This window comes from Malaya genurostris, chromosome 1 (genome assembly GCF_030247185.1).
Source record: "Malaya genurostris strain Urasoe2022 chromosome 1, Malgen_1.1, whole genome shotgun sequence".
Classification (NCBI taxonomy): domain Eukaryota; kingdom Metazoa; phylum Arthropoda; class Insecta; order Diptera; family Culicidae; genus Malaya; species Malaya genurostris.
This window is the reverse complement of record NC_080570.1, coordinates 95872825-95893296: the sequence shown is the minus strand read 5'-3', so window position 1 is coordinate 95893296 and position 20472 is coordinate 95872825. Positions and strand designations below refer to the sequence as shown.

General features: G+C 35.7%; 1 protein-coding gene across 1 annotated transcript in view; it reads right to left on the bottom strand.

Annotated features, from left to right (window-relative positions):
* LOC131425145 (protein timeless homolog) overlaps positions 1-20472 on the bottom strand; it is a 165296-nt gene that overhangs the window by 5132 nt on the left and 139692 nt on the right. Inside the window, exons 12-13 of the mRNA XM_058586769.1 lie at positions 16436-16647; positions 16224-16324 (exon numbers count right to left, since the gene is read on the bottom strand). Of these exons, the coding sequence (XP_058442752.1) occupies positions 16224-16324; positions 16436-16647 (313 nt within the window). The remainder of the gene's footprint in view (positions 1-16223; positions 16325-16435; positions 16648-20472) is intronic.

The window sequence follows — 20472 nt, the reverse complement described above, 5'->3', positions numbered from 1 at the left end:
AACTATAGGGTAAAGTGCGTTGAATTCATTCAAATTTGACTAATAACTCTTTTACAAATTGAAAAGGTTATGTTAATTTATCCCCAAATAAGCTGTCTAGTTTCTATTTGAGTTTCAATTTTTTTTTTCGAAGAATCTTGTAGCAATACGAGAAAGGCATCATTACACCACTAGGAGGACTAAAACAGATTTTTTTCCTTTCTATATGGGAAGAGGTAATAGAATAGCTGGAGATTTAGGAAATTAGGTTGAACTCGCTACAATCCAGTTTAATTAAATTTTTTCATTGGCACTAAACGTAGGAGCTTCCAAAACATTTCCTAATTGAAAAGTTCTACACTAGAAACGGGTGAATATGATTTATATGATCCTGTAAACGGAATTCACGTGCGTCACGATTTTCTACTATGTGCATAATACTTCTATTATCACGATCAAAAAGGGATAATTGGTTGTGTTGACCTGTATTCAAATTAAAACACAGAACATAGAAAGCATGAAACAATCTCACCGATTTCCTCGTATTGAAGAGTCCATATCCACATTGACGAAAATGTCAAGTAAAGCTGACTGTTTGGTTCCGGATAAAATTGTTCATCACGAACAGAGAAAAACTTGTACCATACCAAGTCTTTTGAATTTCAAACCAAATATTTCTTTTCTGTTTGACACAAAAAGCCTTGCACTTCATACTAGAACCTTCCCTTCGTCCGGGATCTTGCACGTTTAAAGTTTATCTTGACTAATTCAGTTTGAGTCATTTTCACTACATAATTTTGATCACAGTTTTCACTTCTATTCTAATAATTGCTGCAATTCATTAAAGTAATTTTATTTCGAGAAAACTGAACACGAAAAAAAAATTGACGTCCGTCTTAATCGTCGCCTACTCTGAGTCCGTACATACACACTAACATTTGCTAATCACGAAGAACAAATTCGAATCTCTAATATTGTTAATATCTAATACTGTTCGATTAGATAGAGTATTGTCGTACTCGGAAGGATGACTATATTAATTCATCTGGTCAACTAACCATGGAATATTCTCGATTTATCGAAAATAGTTTAGATGTAAATTATTTTCTTTTATTCTATCGTTCAATTCCATCTGACTGTAGTCTACATATAATATAACCTTATGTTATATAGATGTTTTTTTTAATCTGTGTTATGAATCGGTAAGACGGTTCTTCGAATTCAAAAAAATCTTCGACACATGTAAAAGTGCGGATCGTTGATGTAAACGGTACATAAAATCTGAAGGTAGTACGATGAAAGCGAGGTACGAGGAAGGACCCATGACGCAGATATCTGGATGGCATTCGGATGCTTAACGATCATCGGCATACGCTAATTTACAACCAGACCTTAGAATTTTTAATATGTCGTTGAAATATAAAATGAGTAGTAGCGGACCTAGGTTGCTCCCTTGGGGTACTCTGGATGAGTTAGTGAAACTAGAGGATTTAGTTGAAACAATATTAACACGTAAAGGTCTGCCAGTCAAGTATGATCTCAGCCGATTAGTTATACGTTATATACGTTTGCTTCCAAATCGCCGGAAATCGAGATTCGATGAGTGACTGGTTATATATTCTACAAAATGGCTCGGCAAGAACTTCGATATTACGGCGAAACAAAACAGAAGGTATACTCGCTGGGACCGAAGAGCTCGTTCTCGTTGAATTAACGTAGTTCCATAACTTTTTGGGGTGTCGCTTTGAATTAATATGCACACGTAAAACGTAAGATTTATAGAGAGAAGAATTCAAATTGCGATACTCATTAAACGATAAATGAGAACTGCGTTTATTCTCAGCAGAACGATGACTTCTTAATCGTCGCTCTAAACAAGATCAATACTTGACCGACGAATCGGTACATGAGTGTCCATTCAGTTAATAAGCACAGCACAAAACGCTTCAGCCATTTCATCAGTGTTCTTCCCAGCAAATAAATTCACTCAATCAATTACGGATAGTTCGGAAAATAGAATATCGAAATCGATTCTATTGTAATTTAACGGTAATCTCATACAGTGTAATAATTCAAAAGCGTTTCTGAAGTTGCAAACGGAGTGCTAATCACCAACGGTGGATGGAGACGATTAAATGATAAGGGCGGAAAGACGGAGCACGTAATATCAACTATCATATCCTAGGATCAAAAGATCAAGTCCAGTGTGCGATATAAGTATGACACACCCCTTAGGAGAAGAAAACGACGACAACTCTATTGATTATAATGCTTATCATCCAAATGTTGCACAATTTAATAAGTCATCATTGCAGGTCATAGCTTATGGCCAGAATTTTAATAGAATGAAAAGTGCGTTGAAAATGACTGAAATTTGTAATAAAATATTAAGTAGTTCTTATGCAATAATCTTAGCTACTTAGCTACAAGCTGGGATGAAAGTGTTAGGAGTGAAGAAGTTTTCGGCAATAATTACAATGTGTTCGGAGATGATCGCAATTTACAAATGTCTGATCGGGTGGTGGAGTACTAATTGCTATTTCTACAAAATTTAATGCTGAGATCATAACCACTAGAAAAATTAAAGAATTCGAGCACGTATGGGTGAGAACTCGTCTGGCAGAGGAAACACATATTTTCTGCTCAGTGTATTTTCCCCCAAACAAAAAGAAGTATATGAAAAGTTTTTCCAGATTGCTGAAGAAATCATAACTAACCTTCCTTCCGAAGTGAAAGTACACATTTATGGTGACTTCAATCGACGTGACGTTGACTTTTTCTCAGACTCTGAAAATGAGAGCATCCTACTACCAGTGGTAGGACCCTCCAATATATATTTGATCAAGTTGCATGCTTAGGACTTAACCAAATTAATCAAGTTAAAAATCAGCAAAGCTGTTACTTAGATTTTTACTAACAAATTCACAAGAAGACTTCTGTCTTACCGAATCCCTAACTCCCTTATGGAAAAATGAAAGATTTCACACTGCAATTGAGTTGTCCATATTTGTTCATGAGTATAATCACAGATAACAGATATACAGGCTCACATATGAACTGTGTGTAAAATTTGCTCAATCAGCGTGGCGAATACTTGCAGATGTCACCACGATCGACACGAGGTGTCACCACTATTTGGGTGCCGCTTTCACATGAGCCACAATTTTGGGTGTAACATTCACTTTACGCTAGATTTTTGTTTTGCTGTTGGTTAAAATGACAATGTTTATTTTTGTTTTATTCCGATCGAATTCTCGTGTGATTTATGCGACATGGAAATAAAATTGTCTTCAACACTTAGGGAAATCGTGTGATAAGTGTTAAAATTGTTATAGTTGGAATTTTTCTACAACATGCAGGAGGATTTTGTTATCGTTCCGGAACGCAGTGGAACGTTTTGAAAGATCGCGGCGAACAGTCGAGTAGGTGGCAGTAGTGTTTCCAACGTACAGCAAATTTGAAATTTACACAAGATTTTGAAAATTTTTGTTCGAGCCTGTATATCTGTTATCTGTGGTATAATAGACCCGATGAATATGAGTATGACGAGGTCTTTCAGTATGACTTGGTAAATTATGATAACATAAAGTTAAAATTAAGTAACATTGATTGGCAAACTATTTTCAGGGAGTCTAATGTTGAAACTTCTGTGGAAATGTTTTATAAGATTTTATTTGATACTATTAATGATCAGGTACCTTTTAAGAGAATCAGACGACGACTTAATTATAAATATCCAATATGGAATAATGATAACATTAAAAATCTAAAAAATCGTAAACAGAAGGCCCATAAAAATATAAAAGAGACAGTAGTAGCGTCAACTAAGAATCTTACTTACAAACTTGTGATCAATTGAATCTGGCAATTGAAATCGCTTCCGAGGAGTACTATTCAAAAACGGAGAGCGAAATTAAATCTTGCCCGAAGAATTTCTCCAATTACGTAAAACAAAAACTGAAATCTAATAATTTTCCCTCAAAAATGTTTTTCAAGGCTAAGACAGCTGACAATTCGGAAGATATTTGTACACTATTTGCAAATTACTTCCAAGAAACCTATACTACGTTTTCCGAAGAGGATCGAGACCGTGAATATTTTAATTTCTTCCCTGAACATGCTTGTGACATTAATATTCATCACATTAGTGTCCAAGATATTATGCAAGCGCTCAATAAATTAGATTTTTCTGAAGGTCCCGGACCTGATGGAATTCCTCCCATATTCATGAAAAAACTATCGTTAGAACTAGCCACACCCTTATTTTGGCTTTTCAATAAATCACTCATGACCGATATTTCTCCTAAAATATGGAAGGACTCTTATTTGGTACCGTTTTACAAAAGTGGAAAAAAATCAGATGTGTGTAATTATCGAGGAATTGCAATTATATCCTGCATTCCTAAACTTTTTGAAGCGATAATCAATTTTTTTAATTTAATGTTTTATCAAGTTAAAAATAGAATCACTAATATGCAGCATGGATTTTTTAAGGGTCGCTCGACTAATACAAATTTACTCGAATTTGTTAATTACTCACTGTCTGCTATGGATAAGGGTAATTACATAGAAGCTCTCTATGCTGACTTCAGCAAAGCATTTGATCGCATTGATATACCTATGTTATTATTCAAACTATAAAAAATAGGAACTGGACCTGAACTACTCAAATGGCTTGAGTCGTATCTGACTGATCGTCAGCAAATGGTTCGATTTAAAGGGAGGATATCCAACCATGTCCTAGTAACCTCAGAAGTTCTACAAGGTTCTCATCTAGGCCCTCTCGATATTCATTTTATTTGTAAACGATATATCTCTTATTTTAAAACACATAAAAGTGTTGATTTATGCCGATGACATGAAGCTCTTCCTAGAAAAAAAAGTGATGTAGACAAGGTGGTATTTCAAGATGAAGTGCAAACGTTCCATGTCTGGTGTAACAAAAGCCTTTTGAAACTAAACGTCAATAAATGTAAAGTAATAGCTTTCAGTAGGAAACAAAACACACCAGATATTACAGTTAAACTAGGCGATCAAACAGTAGAAAGATGTATCAAAATTAGATATCTAGAAGTAATTTTAGATAAAAAGTTGACTTTCATCGATCGCTATAATACGATAATAGGCAGAGCTAATGACATGCTTGCATTTATAAAACGCTTCAGCTATAATTTTTGCGATCCTTACACGATTAAAACATTATATATTGCCTACGTAAAGTATATACTTGAATATTGTAGCATTGTTTGGTCCCCATTCTCAATCACTCACAAGGAACGTATAGAATCAGTCCAAAAGCAATTCCTATCAGTGCGGTAAAATTTCATTTTCAATCGAATAAAATAAGATGAAAATGAAATTTATGGCCGCTGACAGTCAGCATATCCCTACTAATTCATTTGACTTTTGCTGCCATTTTCAAGTGAAGCTCCCGGAATTCATCGTCAGTTGAATAATCGTACCTAGTCATTTGAAGTTTTGCTTGCTCAGTTTCGAGTGCCAAGTAGTCTACCTGCTTCAATGCCTTCGCTCTTGGTAGTAAGCAAATTCGAACGAATAGAATTATAAATGGAGTGTATTAAAAATGAAAACTGAATGAGGAAACAATTAATTTATGTGTATTCTGTGATTGATATTTCAGCTATCTGGTTTGTCTTTCATCTATTTTCTTGAACCAATTCGAATGTTTACATGAACCTCATTTGAAGGCCGCTCTCACACTATTGAAAGAGATATTTTGTCATTTCAAGAGATCAAATGATGGTGGTTAAACTGAGCCTCGATTGAAGAGAAACGAGTGATGAATTGAATGCTGCCCGTTCGGGCCGTCAGCAAACATTGTGTGTGTCAGAGAGTAAAGTTTACTGCATTAGAGAGATCGTCAATGTGTTCCACATTCAGTTTCAATTGAATTGAATGAAGTTTTACAGCACTGATTCCTATTATTTGCACTCCGTAAGTTAGGTTGGGCAAGATTTCCTCTACCATCATACAAAGCTCGTTGCATGCTCATTGACATCCACACACTAGAAGAGCGTCGAGAACAATTAATGGTTCATTCATACATAACATCGTTACACATCGGGTTGATTCATCTGGACTTCTGTCTAAACTTAATTTTTATATACCTTCCCGACAATTACGAAACCGAGCTATATTCTATATAAGTCATTATCGTACCAACTATGCTAAATTTGGCCCATTAAATCAAATGATGTCAACTTATAATAAGCATTGCGGAGCAATTGACTTTACAATGACGACAGCCCAGCTCAAACAATATTTTAATTCAATACGACCTAGGTCCTAGAACATAATGCACATTAATGTTTATTTTAGAAAATATCACACGTGTTAAAATGTAATCAATACAATGTAATGGTCTACTATAGTTTGACGACAAATAAATAAATAAATTAATGTGCAACTTAAACTGAATCAGAATGTAAAATGATCAATATCAATGATAGTTCGGCACTTCCGGATCCGAAGTTATCCGATTACAAAGGTGAAACATTGCAAAAAATATATACTCCCCTTTCTCCGAGATGGCTGAATCGATATCCATAAACTTAGGTTGAAATGAAAATTCCTCCGAGATGGCTGTAAGGTCCGACTACCCCATAAAAACATTTTTAATTTCATCTTTATCTGACATTCAGTTCCGGAATTTCAAGGTGATGAGAGAAAAAACAGCAAATTTAAGAATGTGCATTTATAAAAGCTGTAAATATGAGCTAATTTCTAACAAATAGTCAGTAAACGTTTCTGGTTTACCGGTTTTATTATTCGTTGAACACACAAACTCACCTCGGATATTCCGGTTCCGAAAGCACCGGTCAAAAAATCTAAAATAGATTTCATTTTATTTTCTCAGAGTTGTTCCAACCGATTTTCACAAACTTAGATTGAAATAATACGGTTTCATATTAGCCATCTTCGAGAAAATTGAGTGTATAAAATGTTACACATACACATTTGCGTACTCAACGAACTAATCCGAATGGTACATGACACTCGGCCCTCCGGGGCTTGGTGGGAAGATAAATTTAATAACATTCTTTTACTCTTTCAGTCGCACTTATCAAGAAATAGCTAAGATTCTTCTCAACTGAAGCACTGTACCAAAATCAAAAGTAGCAGACATTCGTAGCCGCACTGTGATTCTGTTTTATTCAACGTGATTGAAATCTCCTGGTCATGTGTTTAAAGTGCTAATGGATTCGGTTATGCTTTCAAACCCAAGCGTCGGTGTTGGTTCTCATTTCTTTTACAGCTTGAATGAAATTGAACAAAGTACGCTGTGTGCAACGTTCGTAAAGGCGTGTTGTGTTTTTTCTTCTATGTCAGTACGTACCGATGGGTACGGGTTTAGTATCGTCATTTTATATAGCGGTTTGTAAGCTTTGACACTTATCGCCCTATAATTATGGAACCGGAAGTCGGATCTGGACGAAATTTCACAGTAGCCTTTAAGACAATGTAAGCTTTTTCGAGGTGAGCTCTACTTTTGAAGTTTTTCTTCACTACTTTCGGTGCTTCCGGAACAGGAAAACCCCTAGTAGCGCCGAATTGAGTTTATATCTAAAAAGTTCTGCAAACTAAACGATTAATTTTATTCCTAATGTTATTTACACACGCCCGCACGCCCAGCTCAATTTACCAAGCAATGATGTAGGGAATGCATTAGTGAACATGTGTGCCAGCAGACGGTTGTAATTTGTTTCTAACTTCAACATCTTGCGGGATAGTCTGAAGCTATTAGCAGTCCTAAGAAATACTATAAACCAGATAGAAATCATGTCGAAGCACCTGCAACAAGTCCCGAAAACCAAAAAAAAACGTATTAATTCGCATAGTCGATTTTCTATACAAACAACATGTTCTTTTAAACTTAATAATCTAATTTTTTTGTTATTTTCTGAGAAAGTTTCGAAAAATCTTATTGTTTAATTATTTTTATCGAAATATGTATTAGCTAAGAAAGAAAATGAGAAACTAAGCTATGTATAAAAATTGAATTTCAAACGCTTCTGCAAATGTAGATCATCGAATTTACTTGCACTTAGTGGTCTTTTCTGGTGTTTCGTGGAGTATTTTTCTCACGTATCAGCTCAAGCCCGTCTGTTATGTATCTAGAAGTCGTCTCCATACAGCTCAGACTATGACCACTCTTTGCCTCCATTTGATCGATCCGCCTTGCTCGCTATGCTTCTCTTTTTCTTGAGCCTTCCGAATCACATTCAAGAACCATTTTCAAATGTATGCCGTCTGTTATCCTGATGACATGCCCTGCTGATCGCAGCTGTAAAAATCAGCTGTACGTATGATAGGTGGATCTTCAAGCAGCTGTTGAAAACCGTAGTTTATACGCCGTTGATTAATTTCTTATGGTGACTACTTTTCTTGTATCCTTATTATTACTTTTCTTGTATTCTTATCCGCAATCAAAAGTGGATGAATACACGAATTCATCACCCACCACGATTCCGTCGCCACGCGTCATTATTCGAGTAGGAAGGTGTTATATTTTAAAGCCTTTTCCTCTCATACATTTCGTTTCGACGGATTTATTGTCAGTCCGATCCCAGTTTGATTAATCCGTCTTTATGAGCTTAAGCCGTTTGACTTTAGCTGTCTTGTTGAGAAATTTCAGGCAACTTGGCTATTCATACCATGTGATATAGAACGTCGACGAACAGTTTACGGTAAAACTTATAGTTTTCTAGATTTCGCTTGGTTTCGAATTTTTCTTGATTTTACGCTTGGTATCTAGGACTACTTTTTTCTGCAAAAGAACTATAATTTAATTGTCCTTTAGAATTTTTAATTAATATAGTTATTATTTGATTTGAATACAATAAATGTAAACTGACTTATTAGTTCATAAATAAAAAATTTAAACCGTATATTATAACCTAAATATTTGTCACTTCATTAGTTCTGATTCATGTTTCTCTCACTGGTCCTTCCTTATGAAATACAACCGTCCGCTGGCAACATGTTCACTAATGCGTTCAAACGAACTGTTTCCCTACATCATTACTAGTTAAATCGAGACAGACGTACGGACGCGTGTCAATAACTTTAGTAATGAAATTCTTTCTTAAGCCCTGAACTCAAGTCGTAGATGGAAACGCATGGTATTTAGTTCTAAGGGCATGTGATATATGATTTTAGAAATAAATCCCATGCGTTTCCATCGGATGATGACAAATTGATGGAGACGCATGGTTTTTCGAATCATTTTTTTTTTCAAAGCCTGATATTATAGCCGTTTACATTTTTTTTCAAATCTGAAAAAAATACAGCGTAACGTACTCATAAATAATTTATTTTTTATGTAAAATCTAGAATGGTACCAAAATTGTAAGTGCGATTAAAAAAATGCGAAACTTTGGGAAAATCATCTCCAATATAAACCCTTCCAAACAGCGTATATCAATTTTTCCTATTTGGCGGCAGCTTCTATATAAATACCCGGCTACACCCTTTACAATGACTGAGATGTATTAATATTAAAATGAAGCTTGTATTCATATTGCTTACTATTGTCTAATGAAATAAACGTATTTATGAAACAGTATATGTGTCATTGATAACTACCATTGGTTGAACATTATCTTATTTTATAAGAAAAAATAATATGTGTGTTATAACGATTTTAGATCGCATGAAATTGTTTTGTGCTATTCAATGAAACGAAACACGGATTGTTTCTGCTCTGTAACAAGCGGCAGCTTGTTCTCGTGACAATGATAGATGTTACAACGAATCGTTCATGTTATTCATCCATAGAAACTTCTCGAGCACTTTATGTGCTGATAAAGGAGTACTTTTCTGGTCCAGATACAATTGCTATCAATCTGAGAACGGTAATTTTGCTGCGTAATGTCGCTGTTCTCAGAGAAGCAAACACAAAGACTTACCCTGTAAACATGACACAGTCAGTTTTCTCTGCATTGTAGTTGGTTGTAAGTGTTTCGTGAGGATGATAGTGTTTTTTTTTCGGTTTATCAAATCTAACCTCCTGTGTAAGATTTATTATTTCCTCCGCGTTGGTACCCAAGGAAGCGGAAGTGTTTGTTTGTGTCAAACGAAAAGAAATGTAACCGAAAGATGAAGATTTTTCTGGATGGTATCAGCGGAGTTTACTGGTGCTCAAGCTACTAAATGGATCGCGTATTAATAAATTGTTAGATACTACTTGCGTATGATGAATACAAAGCTACATGAATCATTTCGATGTTTAAAAAAACTCATACATAATACGAATAGAAGCAATCAAAAATAGCCTAGATAAGTACAAGTGCATTTTACATCGGACCCGATAACAAACTTTTTAAAAATGCCCTGCGAAAAACTAACTAAAAAACCTTTCTTAATCCACCTAGTGGTGTGATAATGCCTTTCTCTTCTTTCATAACAGTCTCATGAAAATATATTTCATAAAAGTTATTAAATAATTTCGGACACTAATTTTGACACCAATTGATTCAGATTGATTAGAGTAGTTCACAAAAGCATGCTTCAGTGTTTATGTCACACAGTCAGCCTCATTTTTCCAAACTAGTGCTTGACATTTGCGTTGCCTATTTGTATGAGAACAGAGATGCTAATCTAAAAAACGAGTGACATTATTTTCACATTTCTGGTATACATCACCCTGTAATTACTGAACCGGAAGTCCGATCCGCATAATATTTCGGAACTTTGTTTGGGACCATAAGACCTTTCATTTGAATCTAAGTTTGTTAAAATCGGTTTAACCATCCCAGAGTAATGTGAGTGAAATTATTATCACATTTTTTATGCATATCACTCTGTATTTCCGGAATCAGAATTTGGATCTAAATGATATTCAGGAACTTCGTATAGGACCGTGAGACCTTTCATTTAAATCTGAGTTTGAGAAAATCGATTTAGCCATCTCCGAGAAAAGTGAGTGACGTTATTTTCACATTTTTAATGCATTATTTTCCCATTTTTGGTGCATATCACCCTGCAATTCCGGAAGCGAAAGTCGAATCCAAATCATATTCAGGATTTTTGTATGCAACTATGAGACCTTTAATTTAAATCTAAGATTGTGAAAATCGGTTTAGTAATCTCCGAGAAAAGTGAGTGGCATTATTTTCACATATTTGGTGCATATCACCCTGTAATTCCGTAATCGGAAGTCGGATTCAAAAGAAATTTAGGAACTATGTATGGGACCATGAGATTTTCATTTGAATCTAAGTTTGTGAAAATCGGTTCAGCCATCTCCGAGTAAAAAGGTTGACATTATTTTCACATTTTTTGTGCATATCACCCTGTAATTCAGGAACTTTGTATGGAACCGTGACCATGAATCCTTTCATTAGAGTCTAAGTTTGAGAAAATCGGTTTAGCCATCTACGAGAAAAGTGAGTGACATTATTTTCACATTTTTTATGCATATCACCCTGTAATTCCGGAACCGGAAGTCGGATCCAAATAGAATTAAGGAACTTTGTACGGGACCGTAGGGCCTTTCATTTGAATCTAAGTTTGTGAAAATCGGTTCAGCCATCTCGGAGAAAAGTGAGTGACATTTTTTTCACAATTTTTGTACATATCACCCTGTAGCTCCGGAACCGGAAGTCGGATCCAAATGAATTTCAGGAACTTTGTATGGGTCTATAAGACCTTTCATTTGAATCTAAGTTTGTGAAAATCGGTTCAGTCGTCTCCGAGAAAAGTGAGTGACATTTTTTTTCACATTTTTAATGCATTATTTCCCCCTTTTTGGTGCATATCACCCTGTAATTCCGGAACCGGAAGTCGGATCCAAATGAAATTCAGGAACTTTGAATGGGTCTATGAGACCTTTCATTTGAATCTAAGTTTGTGAAAATCGGTTAAGCCATCTCCGAGAAAAGTGAGTGACAATATTTGTTACACACACATACACACAGACATTTGCTCAGTTCGTCGAGCTGAGTAGAATGGTATATGAAATTCGGCCCTCCGGGCCTCGGTTCAAAAGTCATTTTTTGCAGTGAATGTATAGCTTTTCTATATGAGAAAGGCAAAAAATATATAAAAGTTATGAGTACACCACGAACACCACGAAATAATCGGTTTCATATACCCGAGAAGCCATTTTTTTGATCAACGTTAAGAAAAATAAATAATTGCCTTCAAACGTCGCTTAAAAAGTTAAATATATTATCAACGTAATCCAAGAATTTATTGCGACGTTTCATTTTCTAATATTACACAAAGCCTACAAGCAGCTGATCTGTGTTGACAAACGGGGGAATCAACTAGTAAAATAACTTTTACATAACACAAGGGATGTACCGATAGTAAATGGTTCGCGCAGTTCAATATAGATGGAAGTAGTGTCCCACGAAAAAACGTTAGTCTGTGATTTTATCATAATGAATGTATTTGCATGTGTATGTTATGTACATATTTAAAAAAAACCTCTATAATCGACTAATATATCATTCAAAAATACGGAAAAATTTAAAATTCAGTTTCAATTTATTCAAAGTAGTGATGAGTTCGATCTTATTAGTAATGTTTGTAAAGTCGTACCGAAGTGTTTGGTATTGTCAATTATATAATTTACTGAAATATATTTCTGTGAACTCCAGTGTCTGTTCAGCAGATAATGTGTCACGTGTGTTTTGTCAATATTTTTTCGTCCATTATCAACCAGCACAACTATTTTATTGATTTATAGTTTATTCAACTAATAGTTCGGTTCATATCCTACAACACAACTCTTTCTTTCACTGAAAACCTCTGTCAGTATTTTAGAGGCATTATTTAGATCGGACATTATCCTGCTATGCTTCAAGGTGATCGAAGCTATACTTGTGTAGTGATGTCGAAGTATAGACCGATTATTCGAGTAATATTTCTAGATAATCGAGTAATATTTATTCAATTACTTTAAAACTAATATTCGATTATTATTTTAATCTAATAATTTAAAAAATTAAATATCAATAATCGAATTATTAATCGAGTAATCGATTAATAACTCAGACAATCTATGAAAATTTAAACGAATATTTTGAAAATTATACTTGAGAATTAAATACAGTGAACCGTTCTAAGTTAAATTTAGAAGAATTTTTTCGTTGTTTTCATCGTCGCTCTAAATGACATACTTGAGAATTAAATACAGTGAACCGTTCTAAGTTAAATTTAGAAGAATTTTTTCGTTGTTTTCATCGTCGCTCTAAATGACAATTCCACCCTTTATTTCCGGAACTGGAAATCCAAATGAAATTTAATAGCAACCTATGGGACTATAAAACCTTTCATTAGAGTATAAGTTGGCGAAAATCGGTTAAGATATTTCAGAGAAAATGAAATGAGTTCCGTTTTTGAGTTTTTTTATCATTATTTCCGATACTTCCGGAACCAGGAACTGGGAACGCAACCTACACATTAAAACAGTCTTAAGCCAAGCTTAGAAGAATTTTTCCATCATCATTCTAAACGCCGGTTTGCATTTTTTTACACAACCGGAAGTCGAATCCGGATGAAAATCAATAGCAATCTATGGGACTGTGAGGCCAGCAAATAGCATAACCACAAACTGAAATTAGGTTTTACACGATGACGACACAAATGAACATCTTTGACAGCTGCCGGTGGTTTGTTTTGTTTTGCGACTGCAAATTAAAAATTGAAAAATGACGAAAAAGTGCTTGTTAAAAACGTGGTCCACAGTGAAAAGAACTAAGAAGATTGTCCTGTATGCGTTTCCAGCATCAAGTAGCGATATTTGTATAAATCTGTTTAGTGTGAGGCGACTAGCAATTTTTGAATTTGAACGATGAACATCTGACATTTAAACTGTAAACAAATCACCGGCAGCTGTCAAAAATAAAGTTAATTCTGTTCATTTTATGAGATTAGAATTTAGAAGAATTTTTTTTGTTTTTGGCATCGTCGCTCTGAATGACGGTTTGCAATTTTTAACACTTTTCACTCTTTATTGCCGGAACCAGAGCTCCGATCCGAATAATATGAAATCAAGTACATATTTTTGACACATACACACACAGACAGGATCTCGACGAACTGAGTTGAATATGACATTTTTTGTTCACTTTTCACGACAAATTAGCCATGTGTGGCAAACGATCTATGGATGCGGTAGATTCAGCAAACCGTATATAACGATCGACACCATCAACGATCAAATATACAAAGAATAATGCCTCCAGAAGCTACTGCTGCTCTTGCTCTGGTCTAACGAAGGTGACACTCAGTTTTGACCGAATCTTGAAACATCCCATAACGTGAAAACTAACGATGCTGTTTAAAAACGTTCAGCTTCAAAAACGACAAGGATATAGCGAATGAAAGAATGGATAAAAGTATGGGAGACATAAGGCACAAGTATTATACAGGATTTGATGGGTAGCGTCATTCTAAGGTTCGGAAATTCATCTTAGGAAAGGATGTTGAATAAATCAACTTTGCAAAAACATAACTAATACAATAATTCGACTAAAAATGAACATTCCGTTATCATTTTTATCTGTTGCCCTTTTATAGCGTACTAATATATAATTTTTCAACACATTACATGCCAATTACATGGTTAACTAAAACAACTAAATGCTCAAGATATTTCTCGCTTGTAGAAGTACCATGTATTATTCATGATTATACCATATTTTTGAACGTTTGACGACCTGGTAAACCGGTTTTCATGGCAAACAATGCTATTGACTCTTAGATATACAACCTGAGATATCAGAAAAAGCATATTCTTCCGTGCTTTAAGTCTCACCATGAACCCGTATAGTTCTTGGCCTGATTTGGTAAGCTGTGACTACTGCTTTATTCTTTATTTCTGGAGAAGGGAAGAACCGACTGGAGATAAGTTATTATCAATCTATCACTGTCTCCAGTAAACATAAAATCTCCTCATATTTTGTACCAACAGACTACAGAATTTCCAAATGATACATTTCTTGTTATTATCTATTATAAGTACACAACTAAATTCTTAAAACTAACGATAAATTTTCTAAAGAGATAGTGTTTGAGAAAACAATTTCCTGATAGTATCATGGGTTAGATGAAAGTCGAACTGACTCGATAAAACAGTCGGCACATACTGACAAATGACTCGTTGTGGCTATAGTTGGTTCTAGCGGAAGGAATGCGTAGGAAAGGATGAGCTCGTATACAACGACGACGAATATCAAAATCTAGCAAACATAACAGCTAGAGCAAACAGTAGATCGAGATCTATGAACTTGAAACGATCTTGGTAACTTGAAAAATTTAGGGGGTCTCTCCAAGGTAGTCGGCGAAGCGCAAAACGAATAAAATAAAACTACTGAGAAGTGTTATAGTGGTATCCAAACAACGGGGTGAATTCCTTCCAAAAGGGCATTGATCTCTCCAATTGTCCTCAATTCCGCCTAATTGATATATAATGAACATTTGTCAAGCAGAAGTTGAAAAAGAGTGGAAAGGTGACTCGAGATGCGATAGAGATGAAGAACCGGGGAAAAAAATGGCTGCTCAGGTAAACCAACAAAGTGTTGAAACTTTGAGATTTTTTTAAGATCGAGTCGGATTTTTTTCGACGATCAATCAACGAGTTGTGATAAAATCGGACACAATACTTCTGCTTCGGCTATAAGCAGCAATGGCGCAGAAAGAAATAGCTCGGCAATTGTGTAATACATGAAAACTCGACACGAATGCACCTATTTCATGTTACCCTCAAAGTCAATCTTCCAAACAGAGACAGCAGGTCTCACTCTAACTAACGGTTTTCGTATGAGATGACTAATGGAGCTGAGATAAATAGGGGAATCGTTACCCTATAATAAAAATTAAACTCGTTTTCAGAATTTTAAAACTAAATTCGGATAATTTTTATATTGATATAATCAAAATAAAACCGGTTGCAAATTCCAGCAGACTGAATCAATCGTTCATTTTACCTGGCGTTCAGTACCCATTATTTCTATATACTATTTGACGCAGAGCATCATTCAGCCGACTTTTTTATTACTATATTGTTATTTAACATAACTCATATGCTATGTTGACAAGTAAATTGTTTGAATAAAACAAGTGACTCAATCGAATTTATAATTGAATCATCATTGCAGCTCTTACGTGTTTAGGCAAAAATTATTTTGCAGATTTTTGAAACGATCAAATTAATTTTGTAAAATTCTTATCTTTTAAATAGTTTCCTCTATTGTCATCAAACATTTTCTTACCTTGGTCGGTAGCCGGATTCTCTTGGTTCTCCGTGTACAGTCGTCTGAGTTCTTCTTCCTGTGCTTCGTTCCAGGCGCCCTTGACGCTACCACCGGTGCCCCTACAGAGCGGAAACGAAAACAGAAATTTCGCCAGGCGGAAAGAAAGTATAAAAATCATCATTTACTGTTTGTGTGCTGTTGGCTGAACTCCTAAGAGAAATGCAACTTACACGCTGTTGCCGTAGATATCCTCGTATCCCATTTCGATACCGTTCGCTTCCTTAATCGATTTGTAGAACAGTAGCTCAGCGTAGATTTTCGGATTATTGGGAGCGAGGGTGGTAAACTGTCGAACGATATAAACGCCTAGTCGCCGCAGTTCGACCTGATGAGTATCCTTCGGAGCGTGGAACACTCGCTGGAAAATGCGAAACAGCGACGCCTGTATGTGCCGGCGAGGTAAAACGGAAAGGAAAGCGTGAGTGACAGCAAAATAGAACGTTGGCAAAAGGTTAAATTGATGCGATTATCAGGGATGGAATCCGGTGTACCGGAGCGTAGAATGTTTGAGAATAGCAGTTGTGTGGGTAGTTCAACTTGTTTTGAGTCTCGATTTGGACGTGTTGGAATTAATCTTCTGGATGTAACGATAATGGCACCACATTTGTTATCTAACATTCTCACTCTACCGCTGGAATAACTTCATGAAGGGTAGAGCTTTGTTGTGAAAATTCCTACCTAATGAACTGCTGCCTAATAATGTATTTAATGATTGATATAAAAAGTCTAGCGTTTACGATAGTTTCATTCAGAAATTCGTTGTGATCAATATCTAGACACTGTGCACTGTTCGATTCGCTGTTACTGTGTTACATTGTATTTGTAGTAGTCTTAAATGAAATCCAGTATAACACGGTACGGATGTTCGAGAGACAAATTTGGGCTTAGATTTTAGCTCTACACTGATGTAGTGTAGCACCGACTATACTCGCTCCAATTTGGATGTAATCAAGACACCCTTTTCTGCCCTACAACGGTGAAGATTCAGACCACAGGTAGTGCCTCCACCCGGCTTGGCATTTCAATGCATAGGGCGCAGGTCTTACAAGCCACTTGTCATATATTCGAGCCCCTACCTGGAAGGATCCTAAGTGTCGGGAGAATTGTAGAATGGCTAAAAGAAACGATTTTTGATCGCAGCCTGGAGACCCTTGTGTTATATACCATTTGACTTAGCTCGCCCAGATTGTAAAATGTTTGTGAGTGTGCACTTATCATAGAACCCATTTCAGCGGGCTTATGTCGTTTTCGCTTGATGCCAAACCTAAGCCAGTTTTCACCCTAACTGCTGTCAAACCGGTTGTTTGAAGCTAGTTTCGAACCTAGTTTCAACGTTGTTGAACTGAAAATCGAGTCAGTTTCGAACTTGGTTTTTATACCAGGATCGCTCAAATCCCCGTTGCTAGTTGCGAAACCAACACAGTTTCATGAAAAGTGTTTGTTTTATGAAACTACCTTTGGTCAGTTTCAGTTTTCTCAAGCGAAAACGAGATTAGGCTCATTTGAAAAATACCTTCGGGCTGTGAATCAAGTTCGAAGATCAAATGGCTGTCACTTCGGGCTTATAGACTGCTATTGACTTTTGTTCGGATGCGACTTCCGGTTATGGAAAAACAGGGTGAAGTGTGTTTGAAATTAATACCGTCATTTTTGTAATTCAGCTCACCTCCCGAGTAAAGTCTAACATCAAAATAAGAACAAATTGAAATCAGATTATGATAGCAACATCAGATTGAAATCCTAATATGATATTGACTCATCAAATTTTCAATTAATATCACATTATGTTATCGTTTTGCTGTTTAAAGGTAAAAGTTTTGTGAAACTCAAAAAATGAAAATATTAAAATCAACAACTTAGTGAATCCATAGAAATTGAGCAAATTTCAAATGGCAGCACAAAAATACAAAGTTAAGTTTCAATGGAAGAATTATTCCTTCAATCCTATGTTGCCTTGTACAAAAATGCTTTGACATTCTGCCGAGATCCTGCAGTTGACCGCAACCATAACCGCGAAGAAACGATTTTTTTCATCATTTTTTCAACTTTTACGAAAATAATGTTCCTTCTTTTTAATCACGAGAATATTAGTGTCAAACCACACGTCTGGGAGGAATTAGATAAATTGGCGATCATCGGTACCACATTTGTCTGAAGAAGGACAATCTGAATAGTTCCTTTGGCATTCCCATCTCGCTGATCGTCTGCCGTAGAAGGAGCTTATTTCAGAATTTGATATGAGAAATATATTTGACGTCATCGATTTCCTTCTAGATACGTTAAGTATCTGATCCTTTAACAATTTTTGCGTTCAGTTTAAAAAAAAATGTTTCGATATTTGCAATCATACGATGTCGCGAAGTTCATTCCAAAGTTTTTAGACCATTATTTTCAGTGCATCCAGAAATCGGGGACCTGGATGGCGAAAATTATCTACTCACCAAACCAGTTCTGAAAACTTTATATCCAACAGTATGGAAAAATTAATTGTTTACGAAGTTCGAACATCGAACATTGAATGTCTCAGATTTCAGAACCTAGAACCTAAGTAGTCCACAAACTGTGTCGAAGACACTCTTCAAAACAATTCTCATGCCTAGTTATACACCCAAACCTCCTTTTACGAACCTTATATATGTATGTATGCTTACACACTCACTTGTCTGCATATATGTGTAAATATTTATACATATAAATGATCGCTTTTACTTCACCAATATTTATATGTATTAATAAATACAAATATTTGCACACATGTGTACGTATGTAATTACATATATACATATATAAGTTACGTAAATGGAAGTTTGGGTGTAAATGCTTAGAACTTCATATAATCACTAACGCTAGATACTATGAGAAGTATTTTATCAATCGTCTAATAGATCTTGTAACTTTAAAGCACTTTTCTAAAGAAACCGTCTAACTAAATCTTCATAATTTTGAGTCACAGGACTAATTCTGGATCAAATGATTGTAAATTATAAGTCTACACAAGAACTAAAAATTCACTGAAAAGATTCTGGTTCTATCTGTGGTCAGAAGCGAGATAATCGTTCATTGTCCCAATTGGTCGAAAAAACAAATGATCTGGGATACCTTATTGCCGGATTCCTAAGTCACGTTCCCTGTGTTGTAGAAGACTTTACTGTAAAACGTTCGGTCTTCAGAGCCTCTAAATTCTTATTTCAAAGTGATTACATGTGCAAGTTGTGTGCGATCAAGTAGATAACTCAATTTAATGTTATAATGCTTGAATGCTACAGCTTTAGATATGAGAAGGACAAAGAGAACATTTTCATACTGTGCTCAAATAGCCACAGTGCTATTCACGTTGGTGCTGGATGGAAGCGACGCAATTGACGGAAACTACCTGCATACAACTTTGTGAAACAACACTGCTTGTCATATAACCGAACATTTTCCATCTCCATAGAGCTAGCATTTACAGTCCATAGCAATCGCAAAAAGTTCGTATTCCATAGCACCTAAGTTCGAAACCGGATTCTTTCCGCGGCGGTAGTGTAGAGATTGCACAAAATCTTTTTTTCTTGCTTGCGACATATGGAGATTGCATACAATCCTGCTCTTGCTTGCGAGTAATATCGCCTAAATGTATGCTATCCCGGACCTTTTATGGCTGTTCTATTTTTAGCTTATGCTCGTGACGTGTCATTTCAAGAAAATCTACATCATATTATGTTTTCAATGTGCTTTCACTGAGAGCAGAACTAGTTTTCAGTTTGATGTCACACAGTATTTTTTTGTTTTCTATTTTGATCTTTTAACCGTTAAAACGACCAAAACGATAGCAAATTAAGTAATCGATATATACAAACAGCACAACATCAAATTGAGTTTTCTTTTCGATCTCACACTCTACTCGGGCTGCTAATCGGTTTCAGTAGCATCACTGAGCGAGTTGAGTAACCGGGCAACCATTTGGATAGATAGAACAACATCGTAGTGTCAAGCAACCAGCAGATGAGCGCTGAGCGCACGTCAAATATTTGAACCCATTGAGAGACGATTTGTCAGTTTTGATTTGATTTTTTTTACATCAACACATTGCATCAGATTCTTATGGCACACTGTCTCACTTGTATTTCCATCCACTAGAGTAGCCATGAGCGGTCGATGTTCGAATCGGAGTCATTTTTCAATCAAACTCTCGACACATGCTCTCGTATGCTGCACATCGTGTTCG